Raw genomic sequence first — 26,672 nt, 5'->3', positions numbered from 1 at the left:
AGACGGGGTTTCACCGTGTTAGCCAGGATGGTCTTGATCTCCTGACCTCGTGATCCGCCCGCCTCGGCCTCCCAGAGTGCTGGGATTACAGGCTTGAGCCACCGCGCCCGGCCAGCTATTGAGCACTTAAAATGTGGCTAAAGCAACCGAGGAACTGAACTTTTCATATTATTTGATTTTAATATAAATTAAAATAGCCATCTGTGGTAGTGGTTGTCATATTTGGACAGCATGACTCTAGACTCACAGGTATATACCATGTTTGATGGGACTGGATTGCTTACACCATCCCATGAGGAGCTGGCTGATTTTGCAGTCTAGGTTGATGCCAGGCAGAAGAAATTCAAGGGCCTGAGAAAAACATAAGACTTATAAAAAATTCAGCAAGGGGGTTCAAAAAGAAAATAATGGCACTTAATTAAGCAAAATATTATTTGTCTTTTTTGGTTAAGAGGTTCCCTTTCGAACTTTATTCTCAGGAAGAGAACCAGGGATCTAAAGCTTTCGAAGCTTTTTACAATCAGGAAAGGTATGCACAGCAAATAGAGCAGGGAGAATTATCCTGAAATACTCTTAGAAAATTAAACAGTTTTTCCACTTCTGCCTATTTCTCTTTGCCACAGCCTCATTATTTACAACTAAAGAGGAAAAACTAGTAATAGTTTAACAAGTGAAAATTTTCTTATCCTTAAGGCAAAGTCATCAACTTAATGAGATTCTAACATGATGTAAATCCTTATTACTCCATACCTGAAATGGAGGGAAATAAACAAGCCATCTCTCGATGTGGCTGGCATACCACCCCGGGACCAAACATCTCTTCTGCAAGGCTCTGAGCTCCGAGGGTGCACGGGGCCCTGCTGAGATCACTTCGTAGAAGCTAAACTTTAGAGCTGCAGGGTCTTCATGTGATCGTTGATGCTATGATGAAAAGGTGGATGATTAAACTAATCTGAACCATAGGCGTAAATAATTAAAAACCAATCTTTGTGACAAGTCTCAAAGCTAAAGAAAGAAGTGCCTCACTGCTGGAGAGTTATTTATTTTGAAATTAATAACCGATGAAAATGTTTGCTTGGAGCCTCAGGATTTGAAGTTATGATACTTATGGGAGTAAGTTTTGGAGAATTTATCTGGTAGAAGTTGAATTCTTATTGATAGGATTCCTTCACCAACATTACTGAGTTGTTTCTTTAGTGTACGTATTTTATTGTGAAAGTAAACTTTTGAAAACTGTGTTAATGGCCCCATTCCCACTCATAAGCAAACCATTTATAGTGTCCAGTGAATATCCATAATAGACAAGCACTCTACTATCTCTGCCAAATAGTTTCGCTCCATCTAGTAATGCAGTTTTAGATTAGAAAGGGCCTATCAGCTCTTTTAAATGAAGAAAGTACTAGAAAGTCTGACATGCACATTATCTGAAATCCGCAGCTTTTATCATACATCCCCTGGTATCTAAAAGCCAAGATTATTTTATCTAATGGTAACCTTTGCGGTGAATCAGAATCATTTATTGTGCAGAAAATGCAGAAAGTAGCAATCCAAATAGGAAAGTGTTTCATAATGGCTCAGGCTCAGGCCCATGGGTTTGAGGAAATCACCTTTTCTTTAAATTGGCCAATAAATATTCAGGCTTAGTGGTGAGTTGGTGGATGTTTACATCTAGTTGAATAGCAAATTTTCTGCAACTGAGATTCAAATCACTGGACTACAAACTGCTAGACTTTGTTAAGGTCTGCATTTTGCCACTGTGATTTATTTGTAATATTTAGGACATTTTGTTAGCTTGCAGCCTTAAAGCCTTCTTTTTCTGTAAATTCTATATTTTTCAGGGACGAAGTGGTTGCCATGCTCCAATTTTCTTCATTTTCTTGGAGTCAATTAAGGCTTATTTTTCTTTTCTCCAGATACTTGGTGGAAAAGGTAAAAGTTGCAAAATCAAATCAGGCAATTTGCAATTTGCTGTATGTTTTGATTTAAAAGATGGCTTCAGGTTTGGCATGAATGATTAGTATAGAATTGTGGATTTTTATGGATCTTAGCTTTCCAGGATGTCTCCACTCCTTATTATTCAGATTATTATCAAAATGCCTATCTAAGATTTCATCTGCTTTTTGTGACCTTTCCCTACTATGTTCCTGCCGCAAAAGCTTTTCCAACAATCTGTTCTTCCTCTTGTGAACTTCAACAACTGCTTTTGTTAAGTAGCAGAAGGACTCAGTAATGAGCAACTTTATTCTCTAATATTGTAATTGTCAAGAACTTAGCTGTTTTAAATCAAATCAGTAAGAATGGAACATCCCACTCTTGTAGGGAGGATCTAAGCTACGTGGGTCACTTTAACACAGGGAAGCATTCATATATCCAGCCTACTTGCAGATTTCAGATTAGAGGTTTTCGTACATAGAACATTCCGCATTTGTCTTAACATTATCGTTTCCAAGAAAATAGGACCCTCAGTCTGCTTTTCAGCACTGACCTGACGATAACTCCTTTACATAGCTCTGCTTTGCACCTATGAGAACACTTCTTCATTTTAATTTTACCTGAATTTATCTCCTTACGTATCTTTCCCTTATTTGAGAAAGTGCCCCATGGTTCTGGTGTTTGGGCTTCTCTGCGACAGCCATGAATAAATCTGTCCTTTCCCAGATGGTCTTTGTCAAGTGGGTTTTGTCATTCTGAAGGAGTCTGTATGTCAATTGATTATTACTTTCTAATTTATATGCTTGTTTATACATATTTCTCCAATTAGGCTGAAAGCAATTTCAAGTATAGCATCACATTTATTTTTCAAATCACACTTAGAAAAAAACTGCACATGGTAGCACATTATTTGATGAATGGATAAACACATGAACAGCAGGAAAGCATTTTTTAAAATTACAAACCTGAGAAATGAGAACTAAGGGTCCTAGAGACTAAAGACACTGACTCCATCAATTTTACTATGTTATTATGTTAATTTTGACTGCTGCTTATTGAACCCTTCCAACTGGTGGTTAAACTATCACTGAAACAAGTTTTAAAAGATTGTTTCCTATTATTTGCAATGATTTATTAAAAGTGTATTTGATATATATTATTACTAGAGTTTGTTATTTCAAGGTGAGCATTTCTGTGCAAGGTTCTAACCAACATCAGAAAACAATGGCAATGAGTATACAAGAAACATTTAGATGTGTTAGGATCTCAGGGATGTAGAATTTTTCTCTTTTCTCTTTTCCTTTCCCTTCCCTTCCCTTCCCTTCCCTTCCCTTCCCTTCCCTTCCCTTCCCTTCCCTTCCCTTCCCTTCCCTTCCCTTCCCTTCCTTTCCCTTCCCTCCCCTTCCCTCCCCTCCCCTCCCCTCCCCTCCCCTCCCTCCCCTCCCCTCCCCTCCTTTCCCTTCCTTTCCTTTCCTGTTTTTTTGAGATAGAGTCTCCCTCTGTCACCTAGGCTGTAGTACATGGCGCAATCACAGCTCACTGCAGCCTCAACCCCCTAGGCTCAGGCGATCCTCCCAGTTTAGCCTTCCAAGTAGCTGGGACCACAGGTGTGTGCCACCATACCCGGCTAATTTTCTTTATTTGTAGAGACAGAGTCTCCCTATGTTGCCCAGGCTGGTCTTGAACTCCTGGGCTCAAACAATCTTCCCATCTTCCAAAACGCTTGGATTACAGGCATGAGCCACCAACCCCAGCCTAAAGATTCTTATATATATTAGTTTTGCCACTAAGCTGTTTCTTTAGTACAAGCAGTTGTTTAAGCTTTTTTAGAGCCAGGGTCAGCAGTCTATGGCCTACTGCCTATTCAGTAAAGTTTTATTGGAACACAGGAATGCTTATGCATTAACATATTGTCTATGGCTGCTTTTGAAATAAAATGGTAGAGTTGCAACAGAGACTGTACAACCCTCAAAGCCTGAAATTGTTGCTATCTGACTCTTTATAGAGTACACATGTATCAGATGAAAAAATAATGATTTAAAATTATTACCTTTAAAATGCAGATATATAGAAGCAGAGATATAAAAAAGTACATAATATTTTGTTATATTTTAATTTAGTTTCTCTTATTGCATTAATACATTTTATTAAATGAAGCGATTAAGTTAATAAAATAAGAACAAAAACTTAATGGAGGAAATTTCTCAGTGGAAATCAAGAAAAACTTGTTCATTTTTCTGTAGATATCAAACAACTAGCAAATCTCTTTTGTGAAAACCTGAGGTAGTGGGTATTGCTAAAAACAATGCTTCATTGTCCATACTCTGCTTCTGCCTGTTGGATTTTATTTGCATTTTCCTTACCTGGTACCAGGAGTATGCTCGGTCTGAAGGGTCAATGAGAATGGTGATAATCTTGGCTTTGGGAACCAGAGAAGCAGCTCTTTTAGGGGCTTCCTCTGAGTGGAAGTAATTGGCACTCTTCTCAAACAAAAAGTCGGTGGTGACATTAGATGGGACTGGGAAGAAATCCATATACCTAGAAAAGGAATATTTTTCTCAAAGTAAGACTATGGTTTATACTCGTATTCTGGTGACCAAAGATGTTAAAAGTGTCCCACAAATTCATGTGCTTCCTAAACAAAAGCCTTTTTCTTTACAGCATTTGTGAGCAAGAGAAAAATATCCAGAACACTAATAATGTGTTTGGAAGATGTTTTTGTAAGTACATTTTCTTTATGTTTTGCTTAATATCAGGAAAAAATATAAGTGATAACAAACACGTAGACACAGAATGATCAAACTGCAACAGGGATCAAGCTAGCTATATCAAATGTGTCTAAATGTAGAAACACTGTACAGAGAAAATTTCAAGTACTCAAAAAGAAAATTGTATTAAAACAGATGATATGTTCAGTTCAGACATTTTAAAAGGATTTAGAGAAAATATTTTTTACTTTATTGCAAGTGAAATAATTTCTTTTCCACAAATGTATTGTGCCAGTGTTATGTTTACTCACATAGTGTCAAAGATGCAGAGCATATCTGGTATAAATATTGCTTATTTGCTTACTTTTTCTCATATAGAGCCACCTATGTCCCTCTTTAGTATGATTATAAGAGAAGTTTAAAAAGTATGCACATTCCAAATATACAATCCTAACAAATTTCCCAAGGTCATGTTCTATATCCTTACCAGTAGACAGAATTCAAATTACCAGCAGAATGAACACAGGGATATCTATAGGTTCAAGCACTGAAATGTAGGATTTCATTTAATGTTCCACCTGAATAAAAGTTGTCAAATACAACTAATTCAGCACATGATAAGAAATATTTCTGAAGCACTAAGGAACATCTTTTAGAGGAAAAGGGCTTTTTTAGAGTGACTGTAAAAATATAGCTTCTAGGGATTCTTATATTTTATAATAACGGCCTCAGCCTCCATTGCCACCCCCTTCAATTCATAAGCCATTATCACACTGGGCTACCAAGACAAGGTAATTCAATAATTACTCAACAAAAAAGTCATTAATATTCATGAAATGACCTGTTTTTTACAGTATCTTGTTTTCTTTTGACCAAAAGATCACATGAGATGTTGGTAGATTTTTGACTGAGATCATATCCTCAAACATGATAAAGCTTCTGGTAGAATTCCAGTTGTTAACATATTGCAAAGTTTAGCTGGTGCAACACAGTGATATCTTGAGATTCAGAGAAGTAAAGAAATCCTTTTATGTTGTCTGGAATTGGCTTGTTGGTGATATGTAATTCTGGCACCCTTTTAGGGAGAAAGAGATATACAAAAATTTCTGGAAGGTTTGATGTGCTATTTGTTCTGGTGTACATTCTATTTACAGAAAGTGCCAAATTTCAGGATACTTCTTATGTAGAAGCTCACACTGGTTCCAGGAGTGCTAAGATTATTTCAAGTGTCTAGTGGTATCTTATTTGGTCCAAGCTTGTCTCAAACCTGCTTGTTCTGAAAAAGGCTTCAAAAATCACAAAAAAGAGCAGAAATTTTAGCTTCTTAAACCTGCCCTACCTTGCTAGAAGTCTTTTATATCTGGAACAGTTTAGGCTTTGAAAACCTCCTCAAGCAAGTCCGGATCTTGGACCTATAATGTGTTGATTTTGCCAGGCTCCAGGGGCTCATGGAGAGGGCAGGGCACAGCTCTTGTTTGCTTATATGTCTGCATCTTTCTAGTGTAGTGGCTGGCACTTACAGGTACTTGAAAGATGTTTCATGAATAGAGAAGCAAATAAAAGGTTCATATTTTTAGTATGGGACCTGGAAGCTCCATAAATAGGCTCACATTTAGAGAATGTAAATTCAGGTTATTCAAAGAATTAGTGAGCAAACTGGAAGTGTTTTAACAATGCGGGGGTTAAAAGCAAATGCCTCCCTTAAGTTTTCCTACTTCTATAAAACATAAAACTTCAGCATTTTCTTTTACCTGAAAAGTGGAATTTTTTTTGCAATACTCCACATTTCTTCATTTATTTGCTATTTGGGTTGACCCTGAGTATTTCTTCCTTTTCTTTTTTTTTGGAGACAGAGTCTCCTTCTGACAATGAGGAGGACAATGGCACCATCTCGGCTCACTACAACCTCTGCCTCCCAGGTTCAAGTGATTCTCCTGCTTCAGCCTCCTGAGTAGATGGAATTACAGGCGCCTACCAACATGCCCAGCTACTTTTTGTATTTTCAGTAGAGACGGGTTTTGCCATATTGACCAGGCTGGTCTCAAACTCCTGACCTCAGATGATCTGCCTGCCTTGGCCTCCCAAAGTGCTGGGATTACAGGGGTGAGCCTGTGTGCCCGGCCGGACTTTTTGTTCCTATCAGAGTACCTAGCCACATGATGATCAAAACATATTTTTGAAAGGTTTATGATAAAAAATTAAGAATAACTCTTGCAATAATTTTTTACCATAAATTTTTCAAAAATATGTTTTTTGAAAAAAAGTCCTAGAGAATCCAACTATTGACAGGAATGTAATACTAATACATTCCTGTCCACCTCCAAAGCAATTTTTATTCAGTCCTTTTAGTCCTGATGTTAACATCATTTTATTCTGTAATTATATACTGGCATATATACTTGAGTCAGTGGTCAAATACAGCTGAAGTAGTTGATGGTTTCTTTCTTTTCTTTTTTTTGAGACAGGGTCTCACTCTGTCGCTTAGGCTGGAGTGCAGTGGTGCAATTGCAGCTCACGGCAGCCTCAACCTCTATGGGCTCAGGTGATCCTCCCATCTCAGTCTCCCAAATTAGCTGAGACTACAGGTGCACACCACCATGCCTGGATAATTCTTATATTTTTGGTAGAGATGGGGTCTCTACCAAAGGTAGTCTCTTGCCCAGGCTAGTCTCAAACTCCTGACTTCAAGTGATCCACCCACTTTAGCCTCCCAAAATGCTGGAATTACAGATGTGAGTCCCTGTGCCTGGCCACTGTTGATGGTTTCTTGATTTTCCAGCTGTTATTCAACACCACACAATTAATCAAAATATCAAACCTTGAACTGAAAAATTGGCAGTGAGATATATAACAATTAGAATATATATAAATCCTAGTAGGTGCTCAAATTATACTCAATCCATTCCTTTTCCTTTCCATTCTGACTTCTCATAAGCAGCTCCTCAGGGGGTTGATAATTATAAAATTGAGATCATAAAATCTGACAACAGAGATATATATGACTATGCTAAAATACACGTAAAATCTATTTATGCTGTAGAATTATTATAATTCACTCATTTATACCACTCTCTGTCCAGCATTACACCTTCATAGCAAGACCTTTGGATACATTTTATGGTTAACATGTTAGTTTGCACCATCTCTCTCTACTACATGACTGTATTTCGTGTATTCTGACATTTTTACTTTTTAAATGTTGTCTTCAGATGGTTGATATATTTCTAATTTTGATTCAAAGGCAAAAATTAAATTCTGTGTATTGTTGATAGTTTTTTTATAGCTTTGATTACTCACGCAATATACAAACATTTCTAGTTTTATTTATTTATTTTTCCTTTTATGTGCCAAAGAAAATAGAAAATTACATATGTTGGCTATAGTATCACTTAATAAAAAGTGCACAAGAAGAAAAAGATATGAAATTTTTTTCCCCTTACTAGTAGAGAGGAATTAAATTTCTGAATATTATGCTATATTCTGACTTAATATCTATAATTACCATCAAGAAAATTAATGACAATTGAAATTACATGTGATCCTCTTGGGGAAACAAGTCTCTTTATAAACTGAGAAGAGTTTGTTCTGAAAAATTTCTGAGCCCCTTTATGATATTCAATCAATTTCCAAGGCACAGAGGTTAACTTTTATTTGTGACTACAAACTTAGATGTTTCTAAATATTAGTGCTAAGTTTATACTGTGCACAGTACATAAACTTTTAGATTTATACTAATAACCCATCTTACCAATCAATCCCCCTGTGGTAGTTATTTCTATTAAAGAACTGTACCTCCTCAAAGGTTTTTGGGCTGGGGGAGTTACTAAGGATGGAAGGATGCATAACCAGGAACAAATACAAAGCAGTGGTACCTGGAAAGATAATAGAGGTTCAGAAATTAATTAAATGAAAACACAATTTCCTATGATCAGCACTTTAAAGTCATTAATAAATATTACAATGATCCAAACAGAGTTGTTACAACTACTCCTTGAAATAACTTGAATGGATAATCAGCAGTTTAACAGAAGCAGGTTCTAAAAAAATGGAGACAGTGTGGTGTGAAAATAGGCCTGTTGCAGGGATTGAGAGAACTGGCTTTCAGTCTCAGTTCAATGACTGATTTGTCTGTGACTTTGTCTTTTAGCTTCTGTTTGTCTCAGTTTTCTTTTTCTTTTCCTTTCTCCTTCCTTTCTTCTCTCTCTCCTTCCTTCCTTCCTTCCTTCCTTCCTTCCTTCCTTCCTTCCTTCCTTCCTTCCTTCCTTCCTTCCTTCCTTCCTTCCTTCCTTCCTTCCTTCTTTTTTTTGACAGCATCTTACTATATTGCCCAGGCTGGAGTGTGGTGGTGCAATCATGGCTCACTACAATCTTGACATCAGGCTCATGGGATCCTCCTGTCTCAGCCTCCCAAGTAGCGGTGACTACAGGCATGCACCACTGTGCCAGGCTAATTTTAAAATTTCTAAAAATTTTTTAGTAGAGATGAGGTCTCGCTATGTTGCTCAGGCTGGTCTTGAACACTTGAGCTCATGCAATCCTCCCGCCTCGGCCTCTTAAAGTGCTGGGATTACAGGAGTGAGCCACCTCTCTTGGCCTGTCTCAGCTTTCTTAATGGAAAATCCCCTGCCTACTTATTTCATAGATTTTCTCTGAGAATGAAAAGACATGTACTTGGAGACATTTTGACAGTAATAAGGCACTATATAAATGAAATATATTATTATTTAATATATTACATTACCAAAATCAATACTTGGGTTCTCATATTAAGTTCTTCTTGAGGCCTATGAAAGCTAATTAAACTCAAGACAGAATTTAATCTTTCCACAAGTTTGCTTAAGCTTGAATGTACTTATATTTTTTATAAAAGTAGTGTCAAAAATTGTTTAAATTGCTAAATTTGAAAAAAAAATAGTGCCCTTTCTTAGCGACATAACTTATAGAATTTGCATTTACTAGGGAAGAGAATGGTATATCACAGGTACGCATATATATTTGTGACTGTTGGGGAGCAAGGGTGTGATTTTTCAAAAAGTGAGCAATGTCATAAACTGTACAATTAGTGTTTTATAAGACTAAATGAGGAGATAAAGGGTGCAGCTTAGTCGGTCTGGTACAAGAGAAAGTAAGGCAGTTTGGGTTCAGTTTATCAAAGGTTTAGCCATGTATTTAATATTTGTAACTGTGACTGTGTTTAAAAGATCATAATATAAAAGCATTTCTACATATTGGCTACCCCTAAGAGAGAAATATACTATTATTTACACTGTTATACAATCTGTGGAGCAGGACTTGAAAATTATATTCCAAGTCAATAGCTAGCGATGGTAATAAGACATGGCCTTGTAACATTTCTCTCACTTGGAGAAATTACTACTCTAATTTTGCTTAGTAATTATGTCATGTTGCCATTTGTACAAAACTTTGAATTTTCTTATTTTTCAGATAAGCTTTCTTTCTTTTCTTTCTTTTTTTTTTTTTTTTTGTTTGAGATGGAGTCTCGCTCTCTTGCCCAGGCTGGAGTGCAGTGGCATGATCTTGGCTCACTGCAGCCTCTGCCTCTTGGGCTCAAGCGAATCTCCTGTCTAAGCCTCAGGAGCAGCTGTGATTACAGGCGCCCGCCACCATGCCCAGATAATTTTTGTATTTTTGGTAGAGACAGGGTTTCACCATGTTGGCCAGGCTGGTCTCGATCTCCTGACCTCAGATGATCCACCCACCCAGGCCTCCCAAAGTGCTGAGATCACAGGCATGAGCCACTGTGCCCAGTCCTTAAATAGTATTAATATGGAAGTAAGGTAGTATTTTAGTGTTTATTTACTTAAATGGTACAAATATGGCAATATTTAAGTAAATAAATACTATTTAAGTATTTATAAATTAAGCTTTCTTTAATATTTATTTACTTAAATCTACCATATCTATACAATAGAAAAATTGTTAAAATAACTGTCAACAGCAATATTGTCTTAAAAAATGAATTGAAAGAGGTAGTCTTCCTAGATTATATCTGAACTAAACAATGAACACTGTAATCATAGATCATTATAGGGAATAAAACACAGTAATCTATGATATACAAAGTAAAAATGTGCTTCACAAGCTTGCCTTAAGACAGTGCTCCTCTAAGTAGCATGTATTAGATTCATCTGGTGGGCTAAAACACAGATAGCACAGCTCTATCCTAGTATCTCTGATTCAGCAAGTCTTTGCTGAATTTGCACTTTTTTTTTTTTTTTTTTTTTTTTTTTACAGGAGTCTCGCTCTGTCACCCAGGCTGGAGTGCCGTGGCGCCATCTCGGCTCGCTGCAAGCTCCGCCTCCCGGGTTCACGCCATTCTCCTGCCTCAGCCTCCCGAGTAGCTGGGACTACAAGCGCCCGCCACCACACCTGACTAATTTTTTTGTATTTTTAGTAGCGACGGGGTTTCACCATGTTAGCCAGGATGGTCTCAATCTCCTGACCTCGTGATTCACCCGTCTCGGCCTCCCGAAGTGCTGGGATTACAAGAGTGAGCCACCGCGCCCGGCCTGCACTTCTAGTAAGTTTTCTGGTGATGCTTATGCTGCTGCTCTGGCAACCACCCTTGAGAATCACTGACTTAGAATAACTGTGAAGCAATATCTAAAATTTATTGGAGGAAAAAAGCTCCATTACATGAAATCCATAGTAAAGTAGAAAGTAGTAAAGTAGAAAGAGCATGTTCTTTGAAGTCAGGTAAATTCTAGGATCAAGATTTTTATTCCTGTACTTACCAGCTGTGTGAATTTGAACAAAAATTATTTACAACCTCTCTTGAGTCTTAGTTTTTCCATCTGTGTAGTGGGGAAGAAAATACTTAGCTATCAGTGTTCTATGAGGATTAGCGAGGTAACCTAGGCGAAATCACCTAAAGAGTGCCATATCTGAATATCTAAAAGGCATTTTTCAGATAAAAACTTTACTGAGATGTAGCTTAGAATTATAATACATAAATATATAAATACATTTAAATCTCAGTTATACACGTGAGATATAATCCAGAAAAATGCATGAGGAATTTTTAAAATTAAAAATAACAAATATTTTTGGAAATAAGTGTTGCCATTATAATGTGAGAAAAAAAGCAGAGAGATTAATTCCTTTCTTAGATCAACTGAAAACATTATTTTCTGAATCTTATTTTTAAGAATTGTATTAAATACATTTGTTCACTTTTAATAGCGTTTCATGATCAGCATTAATTAGACAAACAGAAAAAACGGATATAATCTAATTATTTTGCATAGTCAGTAAAAGGCATAATGAAATGTATCAGTGTTAAAAAATTGTTAATTTGTGGTTTCTGAATTCTGTCTTTGCCTGTACATATTCTTGGGTCTGAATAAACTGTCCTGCATATGTATTTTGTGAGTGGTAACTCAACTACATAATCATAGACACACATTTAAATAACCATCTACAAATCTTCAGTTTTATATTTTTTGTCAGTCTTAACACTGAAATATTTGAATATCGAGATAACTAGAAATCTGTGCAAAATTATCCAGAAAAATACTTTTTATTTTTCGAGACAGAGTCTCACTCTGTTGTCCAGTCTGGAGTGCAGTGATGCAATCTTGGCTCACTGTAACCTCTGCCTCCCAGGTTCAAACAATTCTCCTGTCTCAGCCTGCTGAGTACCTGGGACTACAGGCGCACACCACCACGCCTGGCTAATTTTTGTATTTTTAGTAGTGATGGAGTTTCACCGTATTGGTCAGGTTGGTGTCAAACTCCTGACCTCAGGTAATCCACCCGCCTTGGCCTCCCAAAGTGCTAGGATTACAGGTATGAGCCATCGTGCCTGGCCCAGAAAAATACTTTTGACAAAAGTACAGTTAAAAATGAAGCTATTTTATTTTCATGTCACTGATATGAGAAAATACTTTAATTAAAAAATCAATTTCACAAAATATGGATATATACAGCAACACGAATCTCAAAAGTATTATGCTAAATGAAAGATGTCAGATACAAAAGACTACACACTACATGCTTCCATTTACGTGAGGTTCTAGAAAAGGTAAAACTGTAGTGGTAGAAAGTAGTTGCTTGTGGCTGGGGATGTGGTGGGGATCGGGGGGGATACACTGCAAAGGAACAAGGACAAATTTTTTTTAGGCTGACAGCTGTTCTGTGTTTTGAATGTGGTGGTGGACACAACTGTGTGCAATGTTCAAAATTCAGCTAATTGTACATTCAAAATGGCTGGATTTTATTGCATGTAAATTATATTCAGCAAAACTGGGAAAAATCAATTTCTATAAAAAAGAATCAATTTGTATAAAAGGTATTTTCCAACGACAAATGCCATATCCAAATTGTAACAAACACTTGGAAACCCAATTGAGTTTAAGAGGACAAATGATAACTCTACCATCTAACCATGATATCAAAATGTCTGCATATCCAGCACAACACGAGGGAAGTGAATCCTGCAGGACTTTCTAAAGCAAAATGCTACCAAGCCTTCAGGATGTGATCAGTCTTGACAAGTTTATGTGATGACAGTGGGAGTTCACTGAAGAGATTTTAGTTTAAATGTTTTCCTAGTTGTCTTTTCACTTTAGATAGATAAGGACAAGTGAAATAAATGACAAGAAAAATATAAGTATTTGCCATATTTATTATTGTTTTCAGATCGATATCTGCAAATGACATTAAGGAAAAAGATGAACATGCTAAACTCCTTGTGTACTTTGCACAGAATTTTCCTCAGTTATTTCTAGATCAATGAGGAGAGGAAATGTATTCTCCTTAGCAAGCAATATGATGTTCACTGTTTTCTGTGAAGCCAGTAACCAAGGGCCCCAAATAATTTATCACGCAGGATATAGCATGAATGTCTGGTAGTTTAAAGCTTCCATGAGGCTTCGTTTTAATACTGATTTTTAGAAACAAGAAGTTTATAGGCCGGGTGTGGTGGCTCACGCCTGTAATCCCAGCACTTCGGGAGGCTGAGGCGGGCAGATCACAAGGTCAGGAGATTGAAACCATCCTGGCTCACACAGTGAAACCCGGTCTCCACTAAAAATACAAAAAAATTAGTCAGGCATGGTGGCGGGCGCCTGTAGTCCCAGCTACTCGAGAGGCGGAGGCAGGAGAATGGCGTGAACCCGGGAGGCGGAGCTTGCAGTGAGCCAAGATCACTGCCACTGCACTCCAGCCTGGGCGACAGAGCGAGACTCCGTCTCAAAAAAAAAAAAAAAAAAAAGTTTATGGGGAAAAAAATTGCACATCATTTTTAAGAAAAGGTGCAAAAGATTTCTCCTGGGTGTGAATAAACACCTTTCTTAGCACAGAGTTTTATGTATGTCTAGGAATTCTGCTTGTGAAATATCTTTCAGACTTTTAAAAAATAGTCATCTCTGCAAGAAAGTTTACAAATAAACAATATTAGGAAAATGGCAGCCTAAGGGACTATTTTTCTAGCAGGGATTTATTATAAAGAGTTATAGGTACTTATCTGTGTCCCTCTTGACTTTTGATATAATCCTGTCACTGATTAGCTTTGATTTTAGAAGTGTTAATTAAATACTTTTCAATGAAAACATTTGGGGGGAAAAAAATGTGCCACCAAATTGACTGCTGGATATTTGAACAGTGTGACATCTGTTTTATTCTTTTCACCTAAAAAACACTTTGTTAAGCATTTAGGTACATTACTGAGCTAAATGAAAATTATGTCAGAGAAAAACGTTATTCATTCATTAGCAGATATGGGAGGTTTACAAACTTATTGTGACAATAACTCATTGTCTAGTCATCAGAAATTTTACACTGGTTAATCATAACATAAAAAGTTCTCACCAGTTTTCTGGGGTCCTATTACCAAGAATTTTGGTAAGCGATCGCAAGTTTTTTCTTTGGACCAAATGTCTCTGTGGCGTTTGTCATCGCAAGGATTCTAAATGGGAGAAGAACATAGAGATGTATTGTTTTCATGAATGTGTCCATTGTGTGCCAGCTTTTCCAACTTGTGTTCTTTAAAAGTATACCAGGAAACGCTGGGATAAAAACATAGGCTCTTTTAAAAAAATGAAAGCCCTGAAGTGGCATCATGGAAGTTCTGAATAACTCCTTTCCATCTTGAGGCTGAGAGTCTACAGAGGAGGCTGGAGATGGGCAGTATTTCCACTTTGGGTCAACAGTCTCAAAGCATGAACAGTTTAATTGGCTACTAGCAGTTCTATTTATGTTTTAAATAGTTTACTGGGCAGAGATTATGCTTCCTGCTAACCTAAAAGATGATACACACTTAGTATTCAATATATAACTGAAATATAAGTTGTCAGATCTTTATTCTAAGTAACTTTGAACTTTCCAGCTGTGCTTCAGAGGGATAGGGATCTGGCAAAAATACTACTATCTAAAGAGTAGATACCTCTCAACTGCCATCAAAGCTTGATGAATGTGTATCTAAAAACGTAATTTTATAGACTATGATGCCAGAAAGTCCTAAGTTTTAGCAAAAGGGAATAATGAGGGTGAATTACTACCTTAGGGATTCTGCTTTTGGTGTATAATATTTAACACCAACATCCACCACACAAGTCCTACTTAGAACACCCTTCATTTTAAGAACAAAGTATATATTATGTAGAAAAGGAGGAAGAATTACAGTACCTTTAATATTATTTCAGGAATGGGCAAAAGTACCACTTTTTATTTTTAGTCAGTTAATACCATAGGTATGTGAAGTTAAATAAAACTTCTGCTTATTTTTAATAAGCAACAGATGTTAAGACTAAAGTGAGAGTATTCTTTTTGGCTGTTCTTCTGAAAAAGTTTAAAACTTGTCACCTGAAATAATGATTTCAGTTTAAAAGTTAGGTTAAATTAGCAGGAAAATTGCATGTCTTTCCATTGGCTAACATTTGGTGATGTTTTGTGGTAGTTAAAATGAAAAGATGCTTGTTACAATGAAAAGATGCTTGTTGAAACAATGGAAAAGTAATATGCAGTCATAAGTCCACAACCACCAACCTTAACCTGCTAAATGTGCAGTTGTTATGGAGTTACCTGTGTGTGCTCAGGAGGTAATCAACTTACGGTTGAAAGCTGAATGCATTGAATATAAAGTTCAGAGTTAACAAATTCAATCTGTGGTAAAAATTTACTGAGGTCTACTTCTGATGATTGTTACTGTTTTACCATCAGCTCTGTCTGTAACTAGTAGCGTTGAAAACAGTGATTAGGAAGCACAACTTTTGAAGCCAGATGGCCTACAACTGATTCCTGCTCTGCCACACACTAGCTGTGTGACCTTGCTTAATTGACTGAGCCTTTCTGTGCTTCAGTTTCTTCATCTGTAAAATGCAAATCATAACTGTACCTACCACGTAAGGTAGTTGTGAGGATTAAATGAGTTAATACATGTAAAGTGCCCAGTCTGACATATAGTAAGCAAGATGTAATTATTTGCCAAGATTATGATTTTTCATAGATCATGGAGTGGACAATTTAAATTCAAAGTTGTTCCTGCAATTAATTCTATGATACCTAAGAGTCTATGCTTTGAAATCTAGGTTACCCCCAGGGTCATCTGAGTATGCCATATTCATGTGGTATTTTATCTTAAGAAGCTCAGTGATTTTCCCATGAAATGCCTTCCCTCATATTAATCCCCAATTAATACTTCTGAAAGCTGTCCACACTCAGCGGCTCTTGGCTATTGGTGTACCTCATGGTTCAGAAGGCAGATGTCAGTTCTGAACTCTTCTCAGAGATCCTTTAATATGGTTTAATCATTAAAGATATGGGGATGTGTTCAAAGGCTACCTGCCTAACAAACGACCTGTTTGCCATCTTCTACTCTTCCAGCCTATTGCAACATGTAGATTTATCTCTCACTCCTGATTGAAGACATTATGTCCACTGAATCCATCACTGAACTTTCTGAATCCCATGATTCCCAATGCGCAAGGGAACAGGGAATTGAGAGCAATATGTAGCAATGATAAAAGACTACAGTTTAGGAAGGAGTAGTTCCTCAAATTTACTAACATTTCCAAAATGCAGATTTTTTTCAGGTGGCTTCACTTTTCACATTTGGAATATCTCACAGAATTATGTTCCTGGAATTAATGGGTTATATCAATGATTGAATTAATTTTACCTGCCAGAGAGGGTCTTTCTGATCAGGAAACAGCTCAAAATACTTGTGGGCCAGTTGTACTGGAGGCAGAGTCTGAAGTCGCAGGTTGGTCCAGCTCTTCACAAAGTTGGCCAGATTAACAAATGTATATAATCCCAGTCGGTCATTCCCATAGTTGGACAAATGGGTCATGAAAATGCTGATCTGAAAAAAGCAAATGAACTTCAGTGTAAATAACATTTATTTTGACAGTAGAGGGCAGTATAATCACAGCGATGCTAGTTTTTTTCCTTAAGTAGTCTGCGCAGGGTTTCAATTCATGGTGTGTTTTTGGATTTGGGACATATCCCTCAAACCCTCATTATATTCATACATACTGGAGGATGTGTTATCAGCAAGACCTGAGCATTTTTTCCCTGAAATTTTCATATATTTCATAACAAAAAATACATTCAACATCAATAGCGGCCGTATACCCATGTTGGTGCAATAAGACTGTTGTTGAATAACATAACCTGTATGTTTCTCAAGCCCTTTTTCACATTCTTTAGTTCCATTATTCCCAATATAAAACACTTCCTTTAAGAAAAATCTTTAACTCTTGGCTAGATAAAATTGACTGTTCCTATGGAAGCAGCTGACCTAGATTGAATCCATGCATTCAAAGAAAATCACAGCAAGTGTGGGACATTTTTTACAATAAAATAAATTTGAACTCTGCAGGTTAGACTGCATTGGTCTAGGATGTAAATGTACAATGAGTATTTGTAAAACTATTGCTTTAAGTGAATGCAGATAATTTTTGTTGGTTAGTGTTGACAAATGAATTCTTCTGCATGGGATTTTTAATGGCAAAGAAAACCTTTGTGGCATTTGTGCTGCTATAAAAAAGATCATAAAAATAATTCATGTGATAATAGTACTTTTGGAAAATATATAATGTCATGTGAATGAATAGTAACAATGGTTTACTATAATCACAATAATGAGTTTAATAGGTCATTCATTAAGAGACTGAAAGAAATATTCAAGAAAATTCATCGAGGTAATGTGACAGAGCTGAAAGAAAAAGTTATACTAAGATTTAATACAATAAAAAAGAAAAATGTAATTACTTAACAACTATGAATAAGAGGAAGTAGTAATATCCTATGGAACAAATCCTGCAGGCTTTTACATAAAAAGCTTCATTGTGATCAAGAATATTTACATTTCTATTCACTCTGCCTGAACATATATTAAATCTTTGAACTTTTGCAAACAAAATATTTTGTGAGTGATTTAAAATAGCTATCTGTACCGGCAGACCAATGTAGTCATGGAATTGGGAAGTAAGCCTTTTACCATTTTGGGTCTTTCTAAAAAAACGAGACTTTAAAAATTAAACCTTCTGGTTATTTTTTAATAGTAACTTCAATACTGTGACTTAAATTTCCTCTTTTTCTCCTGAAAAATTTATCAGAACATTAGGTGATTGAGAAACTTATGAAAATCATTCTTAAATTTGGAAGTTTTTTTCTAATGTCTGTTGGAGGTGGTCTTTACTCATTTGTTTTACATGCCACATTTTTTTTTTTGTTTTTTTGTTTTTTTTTTTAAATTTATTTATTATTATTATACTTTAAGTTGTAGGGTACATGTGCATAACGTGCAGGTTTGTTACATATGTATACTTGTGCCATGTTGGTGTGCTGCACCCATCAACTCGTCATTTACATCAGGTATAACTCCCAATGCAATCCCTCCCCCTACATGCCACATTTTTCAATGTACCTTAATAAGATAGCAAAATGATACTTCTGTTTACCTTTCTCCTAAAAATTTTTTAACTACAATTTTAAAAACGTGTATTTTTAACCTGGTTAGTAAGTTCAAATTTCTTGCTTTATTTTTATGAAAGATTTGTCAGTAAGTCTGTATGTGTCATATTTCACTTGAATAATATCTGCATGGGACAGAAAATGGGAAACAGGGATAATATATAACCTTGTGATACTAATACATTTGAAATCCCTTTGAACTCACTTTTTAACCTCAGAAAACATTTTTATTCTGACAATTAAAGCAGAGAGCTACTCTCTACCTGCGTGACCATGGAAAGTAAAAAAAAAAAAAAAAAAAAATGCTACTCTTTCTGATAAAGACAGACAGAACCCAAAATGATTTATGAGCTGGTAAAGAACATTGCTTTTCATGAAACTGAACCTGATTTGCAAGAATTCAGGTGATACTTATAAGGTGTTGAACTTAGTCCTGTAAAAGAAAACCTACTTAGCCTCCAAGCATGGAACTTTTCCCAAATGTTCAATTCTATTTTTATATTCACACTTTAATATAATGCAAGGTGCACCACAAGCTAAAGGATGGTTTAATGTTTTTGTAATGCATGTCACCTTATGATCCTTTTAGACTTTGGACTCAAGCCTGAGATTTGTTTTGTGCTCCTAAAGAAATACAAGTCCATAAGGGAATATAATTTGTCAGGACATAATACATTTCAATTTCTTTTTGAACTTCTTTTTTCATGAATCACAATATTTTCTCTAGACATGGAATATTGCACATCTCTTGCTGAACATGTAACCTCTCTAAGTTTTCTTTGTTACTTTTTTGTTAGGAAAGTATGCACATTAAGCAGGAAAATTGACAAAAATAGATATATAACGAGAATGTTTTGGTCAAAAAGTTAGCTTGCTTTCTAGACAGCATTTCTTCCTTACCTATGTACTGACCTATGACATTTATAATGTCATTTCACTTCTTGGTAATTCCTCACCTGACAACAATTTCTGTACAGCATAGAAGGAAACAAAGACAAGGCTTGAAAAGGCTGCTAGTTCAGGAGAAGTAGATATTAGTTTTTTCCTAAAGATGATACTTTTACAATTTTAAGAGTACTTCAGGACTGAGGTTTTATTTTTGTTTTATTTATTTATTTTTTAAAGATGGAATTGGTCAAAATAGATTATTTTCTTTATACTTGTAGATTCCAATGAGAAGGAAAGTGTCAACAGAAGTGACAACTGCATTTATAAAACAATTTTTGCTATAAACACACTATGAGTAATTAGTTGTCACCAAAAGGACTAATTAGCTGCTTAAAACTCACATCATTTGAAACTCTGCCAAAGGCATAATGTTTATTTGACTAACAACTGAAAAAATTCTTTCTAGTCTGTGAGATATAGATGTGTATAGCAAGATGGTTATCTGTGAATTTTTTTCTGTAAAAAGGGAAAAGGTAAATATCAAATACCACATACGTTAGTATTTATGAGAAAGGAAACAGATACCGTTTGTCAAAGTGTAACTAAGAGAAAAATGTGGGAAGCTTTATCTGTACTTTCTAGCATCAACCCTGTGGATCTATTAAGCTGTAAGTATGGAGGGATGCATGGCTCACTACCAAGAATAAAAAGCAAAACATAGGTCCTGGTGCAAACACTGTTGACAATACAGTAAGTATTCTCTTTCTTTGGAGAAGGCTGGGAACAGGAGAGGAAATGTGGATGTGAAAAAGTATGCTAGTTATTATAAACTATGCCTTTCATGACCATGCTGCTCAGTTGAAATCCACAAATATTTTTCTGATTATTCTGCTATTTGCCAGATGCTGTGCTTCATTCTGAGGGTGCAAATATAAATATGCTGCTCATTTTTTCAAGTTTTGTTCATGAAAAGAGTCAGAATTCAGAAGTTCTCTTTTCATAGCAATCTATGAGTTTACAGCAAACTCTTTCTCTCAGCCAACCCGTTTTGTTTTGCTTTAGTATCCTTCTGGGTGACCATAGATTCAAAAGGTTTAGGATATATACAAATCAACTGGGAAGTTTAAAACATTCTGATCACCAGTCTTTATACGCATAGATTCCGATTTTTAGGTCTGGAGGAGGTCCTGGTACCTGCATTTTAATCATCTCTAGTGGTCTTGATGCAGGTGTCATTGGAATACAGTTTGAGAAAACCTGGCTAGACCCAGTTCTCCCAGAGAAACTTTTATTTTCCATAGAAATGTATATTTTATTCATACAGAAAAGATTCAGGTCATCAAACCCATTGGTTGCTTTGTAGTAGCTTTGAACACATTTGAACACATTTTAAAAACAAGCATGTTTTATTAAGCTCATAAAAATATTTCAATGTCCTAGACTTAGAGTTGTCCTTAGTACAAAACACAACTTGGTAAGTGCCGTTGGCCATGCCTTTCGAGGACTTCTGTACTGCTGACGGATGTGTGGTGATGCTCAGAAGATTGCTATGAAAACAGAACTGGTTCATACAGACATGTGAATTTGGCTTCTAATTCCCTTCAATACTGTTTTATTTTTGAATTTTACCTTAAGTTCCGGGATACAAGTGCAGAACATGTAGGTTTGTTACCTAGGTATACATGTGCCATGGTGGTTTGCTGCCTATCAACCTGTCATCTAGGTTTTAAGCCCCATATGCATTAGCTATTTGTCCTAATACTGTCCCTCCCCTAGCCCCCCATCCCTTAACTGGCCTCGGTGTGTTGTCCCCCTCTCTGTGTCCATGTGTTCTCATTGTTCAGCTCTCTCTTATGAATGAGAACATATGATATTTTGTTTTCTGTTCTTGTGTTAGTTTGCTGAAGATGATGGCTTCCAGCTTCATGTCCTTGCAAAGGACACGATCTCATTCCTTTTTATGGCCATATAGTATTCCATGGTTTATATGTACCACATTTTCTTTATCTAGTTGATCATTGATGGGCATTTGGGTTGGTTCCAAGTCTTTGCTATTGTAAACAGTGCTGCAGCAAACATATGTGTGCATTTGTCTTTATAGTAGAATGATTTATATTCCTTTGGGTATATACCCAGTAATGGGATTGCTGGGTCAAATGGTATTTCTGGTTCTAGATCCTTGAGGAATTGCCACAATGTCTTCCACAATGGTTGAACTAATTTACATTCTTACCAACAGCGTAAAAGTGTTCCTATTTCTACACAGCCTCACCAGTGTGAGATGGTATTTCATTGTGGTTTTGATTTGCATTTTGCTAATGATCAGTGAGCTTTTTTCCATATGTTTATTGGCCACATAAAAGTTTTCTTTTGAGAAGTGTCTGTTTATATCATTTGCCCATTTTTTTTTGATGAGGTGTTTTTTTTTTTTTTTCTTGTAAATTTGTTTAAATTCCTTGTGGATTCTGAATATTAGACCTTTGTCAGTTGGGTAGACTGTAAAAATTTTCTGCCATTCTGTAGGTTGCTTGTTCACTCTGATGATAGTTTCTTTTGCTGCGCAGAAGCTCTTTAGTTTAATTATAATCCCATTTGTCAATTTTGACTTTTGTTGCAATTGCTTTTGGTGTTTTAATCATGAAGTCTTTGCACATGCCTATGTCCTGAATGGTACTGCCTAGGTTTTCTTCTAGAGTTTTTATGGTTTTGGATTTTACACTTGTCTTTAATCCATCTTGAGTTTTGTATAAAGTATAAGGAAGGAGTTCAGTTTCTGTTTTCTGCATATGGCTAGCCAGTTTTTCTAGTACCATTTATTAAATAGAGAATCCTTTCCCCATTGCTTGTTTTTGTCAGGTGTGTCAATAATCAGATGGTTGTAGATGTGTGGTGTTATTTCTGAGGTCTCTGTTCTGTCTCTGTTCTGTTCCATTGGTCTGTATGTCTGTTTTGGTACTAGTACCATACTGTTTTGTTACTGTGGCCTTGTAGTATAGTTTGAAGTCAGGTAGCATATGCCTCCAGCATTGTTCTTTTTGCTTAGGATTGTCTTGGCTATATGGGCTCTTTTTTGGTTCCATATGAAATTTTAATTCATGTTTTTTTTTTTTTTCTAATTCTGTGAAGAATGTCAATAGTAGTTTGAAGGGAATAGCATTGAATCTATAAATTACTTTGGGCAGTATGGCCATTTTAATGGTATTGATTCTTCCTATCCAAGAGGATGGAATATTTTTCCATTTACTTGTGTCCTCTTTGATTTCCTTGAGCAGTGGTTTGTAGTTCTCCCTGAAGAGGTCCTTCACATCCCTTGTAAGTTGTATTCCTAGGTATTTTATTCTCTTTGTAGCAATTGTAAATGGGAGTTCATTCATGATTTGGCTCTCTGCTTGTCTATTATTGATGTATAGGAATGCTTCTGATTTTTTGGCACATTGATTTTGTATCCTGAGACTTTACTGAAATTACTTGTCAGCTTAAGGAGTTTGGGGCTGAGACGATGGGGTTTTCTAAGTATAGAATCATGTCATCTGCAAACAGAGACAATCTGACTTCCTCTCTTCCTATCTGAATACCCTTTATTTCTTTCTGTTGGCTGATTGTCCTGGCCAGAACTTCCAATACTATATTGAATAGCAGTGGTGAAAGAGGGCATCCTTGTCTTGAGCCAGTTTTCAAGGGAATGCTTCCAGCTTTTGCCCATTCAATATGATATTGGCTATGGGTTTGTCATAAATAGCTCTCATTATTTTGAGGTATATTCCATCAATACCTTGTTTATTGAGAGTTTTTAACATAAAGGGCTGTTGAGTTTTATCAAAGGCCTTTTCTTTTGACATAATAATGTGGTTTTTGTCATTGGTTCTGTTTATGTGATGGATTACTTTTATTGATTTGCATATGTTGAGCCAACCTTGAATCCTAGGGATGAAGTTGATTTGATTGTGGTGGATAAGCTTTTTGATGTGCTGCTGGATCCGGTTTGTCAGTATTTTACCGAGGATTTTCACATCGATGTTCATTAGGGATATTGGCTTGAAGCTTTCTTTTTTTGTTGTCTCTCTGCCAAGTTTCGGTATCAGGATGATGCTGACCTTATAAAATGAGTTCAAGAAAAGTCCCTCCTTTTCAGTGGTTTGGAATAGTTTCAGAAGGAATGATACCAGCTCCTCTTTTTACCTCTGATAGAATTCAGCTGTGAATTAGTCTGGTCTTGGGCTTTTTTTTGGTTGGTAGGCTATTAATTACTGCCTCAATTTCATAACTTGTTATTGGTCTATTCAGGGATTCGACGTCTTCCTGGTTTAGTCTTGGGAGGGTGTATGTGTCCAGGAATTTATCAATTTCTTGTAGATTTTCTAGTTTATTTGCATAGATGTGTTTATAGTATTCTCTGATGGTAGTTTTTATTTCTGTAGGGTCAGTGGTGATATCCCCTTTTTCATTTTTTATTGTGTCTATTTGTCAATCCTGTTTTTTACCAAAGCAAAGTTTTCCATATCTCCATGTACCTCTCAGATGCATGTTAACTTATGAGTTCTCTATTTAAAAGGCTGCCTTTCACATTCACTTTTGCTTTATTTCATGGCATTTTAATGGCTATGTGGCAAAGGAAGAGTATACTGTAATTTACTTTGTGTTCTTCTTCCTCTTTGACTTAGATTCCCAAACCAGAAACACTCATTACAGAAAGAGTAAGGAAACTAGTTTATTTTTATATAGGGCAATGAACAAACTCCAGAAGTTTCATTTTTATCATCATGGAAAATATATGAGTTCCATCACTGTCAAGATTGTACTCCATCACACGAGCACGTCTCATTCTGAAAAATAACTACAAAATTCTGAGCAGAAAGGATATTCGAATGATGCTCTGGGCCTGAACTTCCTATTCTATAATTCCCTGGCTCGAGCCCTCTCAAAGTGCCTCATTAGCTTTTGAATTGAATAAAGTTCAGTGTGTCAACCTACGGTACTACATGGTCCCAGTTTATCTTTCCAGTCTTCCCTTGTGTACCCCGTCTGTGCTCAGGGCAAACCAGCCAAATTGCCTTGCTTGTTGACCTACAATATTCCTTGGACTTGCTTCTCCATGGCTTTGTTTATACAGTTTCTTCTCTCTGTAAATACGCTGCCTCATTTTGCTACCTAGCTCAATTTTATGTATTCAAGAGTGTCATGTACACTGTTTCATATCTCTCCAGGCAAATGCAATGTTTTTAAAAATGTGAGCCCTAGAGCACCTAGTTTTGTCTTTCTGACATTTTCTTACCCTGGCTTGTTTTGTGCTTTTTAAATATACTTGTTTTATTCATCTCTAGACTGTAAGTTCCTTGGGGGCTGGCATGGGCCCTTCAACTTTATTCTCTGAACTGTCTGTAATATATTGTATGTGCCTTGAGCTGGTTCCAACAATCTTATTTTTAAAGTTGAAAAGTCTAGGGTCCGTTATTTTCAATGCCACTCATTCTGGTAATCTTTTAGCACCATTAAAATTGTGGGCCTCAATGATTTATTCTTGTCTCCTCTAACTTTATCCCCATTCACTGTGTACTCTTCTTTTTAGTCTCCACTTATTTTCTTACTGTCCATTTCCTGCTATTTTCCATGAAACCTTACTCCTTTTTAAATAAACTATATCTTTATGTCTTTGCCTTTGGCCTGTATAGTGATCAAGAAAGAGGGCTCCGCCACCTACCGGCTCTACAGTCTTAGCAAGTTATTTAAACTCTCAGTACTTTAATTGACTTGTTTAAAAGAAAACAAAAAGGATATAGTAATAGTAATTACCTCACAGGGTTGTCATTACAATTAAATGTAAAGTTTAAAAAAATTTAATACACTGACTGCCACATAGTAATTGCTTAATACATAAGAGCTATTTATTATTGTTGATATATTATTGTTAGTTTGGAGAAACATCATTTCTTATTTACAGTTTCTTTCTAGCAGCTCACCAGCCTTATCAGGATAGCTTTCCAATCTCTTAACCCTCTTATTTTTTTCTGCATCAATCAATGTGCTTCTGATCACTTCTTCTACCAGGCAAGATTCTATCTGCAATGATTTGAACTTCTCTAATACCATTACCCTCAGATTCCCAGATCATCTTTCTGCTTTCAGTGCTCTGCAAGTATGAGACTTTGGGCCAGTTCTTCCATTTAATTAGTTCACTTCCACATATGGACTCTTCAGCACAGCTAGAGAAAAAACACACAATAGGAGCTATTCATAGCGCATAAGCATATGGTCCCCAAACTCAATGGAATCCTTAGTGCTACTGGATATTCTTCTTATTTATTCATTGTCACCTTGCTCTTCTGTTCCCTTCAGCAGCTATTTCAAACTTTCAACCCTCTCTGGAGGTCTTCTGTTCAGTTTCCACTCTCCCTACTTTCCCTAATCATCCCCTAATTAACAGGGAGTGTTATCAAGCAGAAACTCTTTCAAATCCTTCTTTCTACACATTTGTCTTTTAAAAATTCCTCCTGACACCTGGAGCGTCAAGCAAAGGTGTTCCATTTTGTATTCAAGACTAATATATCTCCCAGTGCTTTTCATCCCATCTGCTTTCAACTCCCATGTAATCTTAGTCTATCACATATTCCTCTGTTTTCCTCTATTTCAGTCCTCTCCACTGGTCCTTCCCTCATACCTGAAAACATATTTGAATCTCTCTCATCTTAGGCTCTCTCCTGATTGTCTTTTCTAGCCACTGTCCTACCCAGCCAAGTTCTTCAAAGGAACAGTACCCAGGTGCTCACTTTACTCCTCACCTACATTCACGTTTCAGTCATTTGTGACTTAAGTTTTGTCCCCACCATCCCACGGAAAATGCCTTCTGAAAGGTAAGCAATAGCCTCTTAGCTACATATAGATACTTGGTAGTCATTGCATTAACCAATCTACTCTGTTGAACATGGTTGGCCACACTTAAAATTTTATTCTTCCTTGGCTTTTTTGACACTGTTTTCTCCTAGTTCTCCTCTATCTGTATTTTTCACTGATTCTTCCTTCTCCACATTACCTTTAGATAGCTAGTGTTTTCCAGGGTTTTGTTCTTTACATGCTGTCTCTAGGTGGAATCACCACAATGATCCCCACATCTCAAACTACTATTTCTATCTTTCTCCTAAATTTTATACTTAAATGTCTAGTTGACATTTTTATCTGAACGTGCCATAGCCATCTCACTTTAAACATGGC

At 36.3% G+C, this 26,672-nt stretch overlaps 1 protein-coding gene across 2 annotated transcripts in view; it reads right to left on the bottom strand.

Moving 5' to 3' along the window:
- NDST3 (N-deacetylase and N-sulfotransferase 3) overlaps positions 1 to 26,672 on the bottom strand; it is a 210,814-nt gene that overhangs the window by 16,268 nt on the left and 167,874 nt on the right. For both annotated transcript variants that reach the window (NM_001266899.1, XM_015138957.3), the window contains 5 exon segments: positions 751 to 921; positions 4,296 to 4,470; positions 8,389 to 8,512; positions 14,472 to 14,568; positions 16,780 to 16,962. In NM_001266899.1, coding sequence (NP_001253828.1) covers positions 751 to 921; positions 4,296 to 4,470; positions 8,389 to 8,512; positions 14,472 to 14,568; positions 16,780 to 16,962 — 750 coding nt within the window.

The sequence above is a fragment of the Macaca mulatta genome, chromosome 5 (assembly GCF_049350105.2).
Source record: "Macaca mulatta isolate MMU2019108-1 chromosome 5, T2T-MMU8v2.0, whole genome shotgun sequence".
NCBI classification, from domain to species: domain Eukaryota; kingdom Metazoa; phylum Chordata; class Mammalia; order Primates; family Cercopithecidae; genus Macaca; species Macaca mulatta.
The sequence above is the reverse complement of the archived record's forward strand: the minus strand, read 5'-3'. Positions and strand labels throughout refer to the sequence as shown.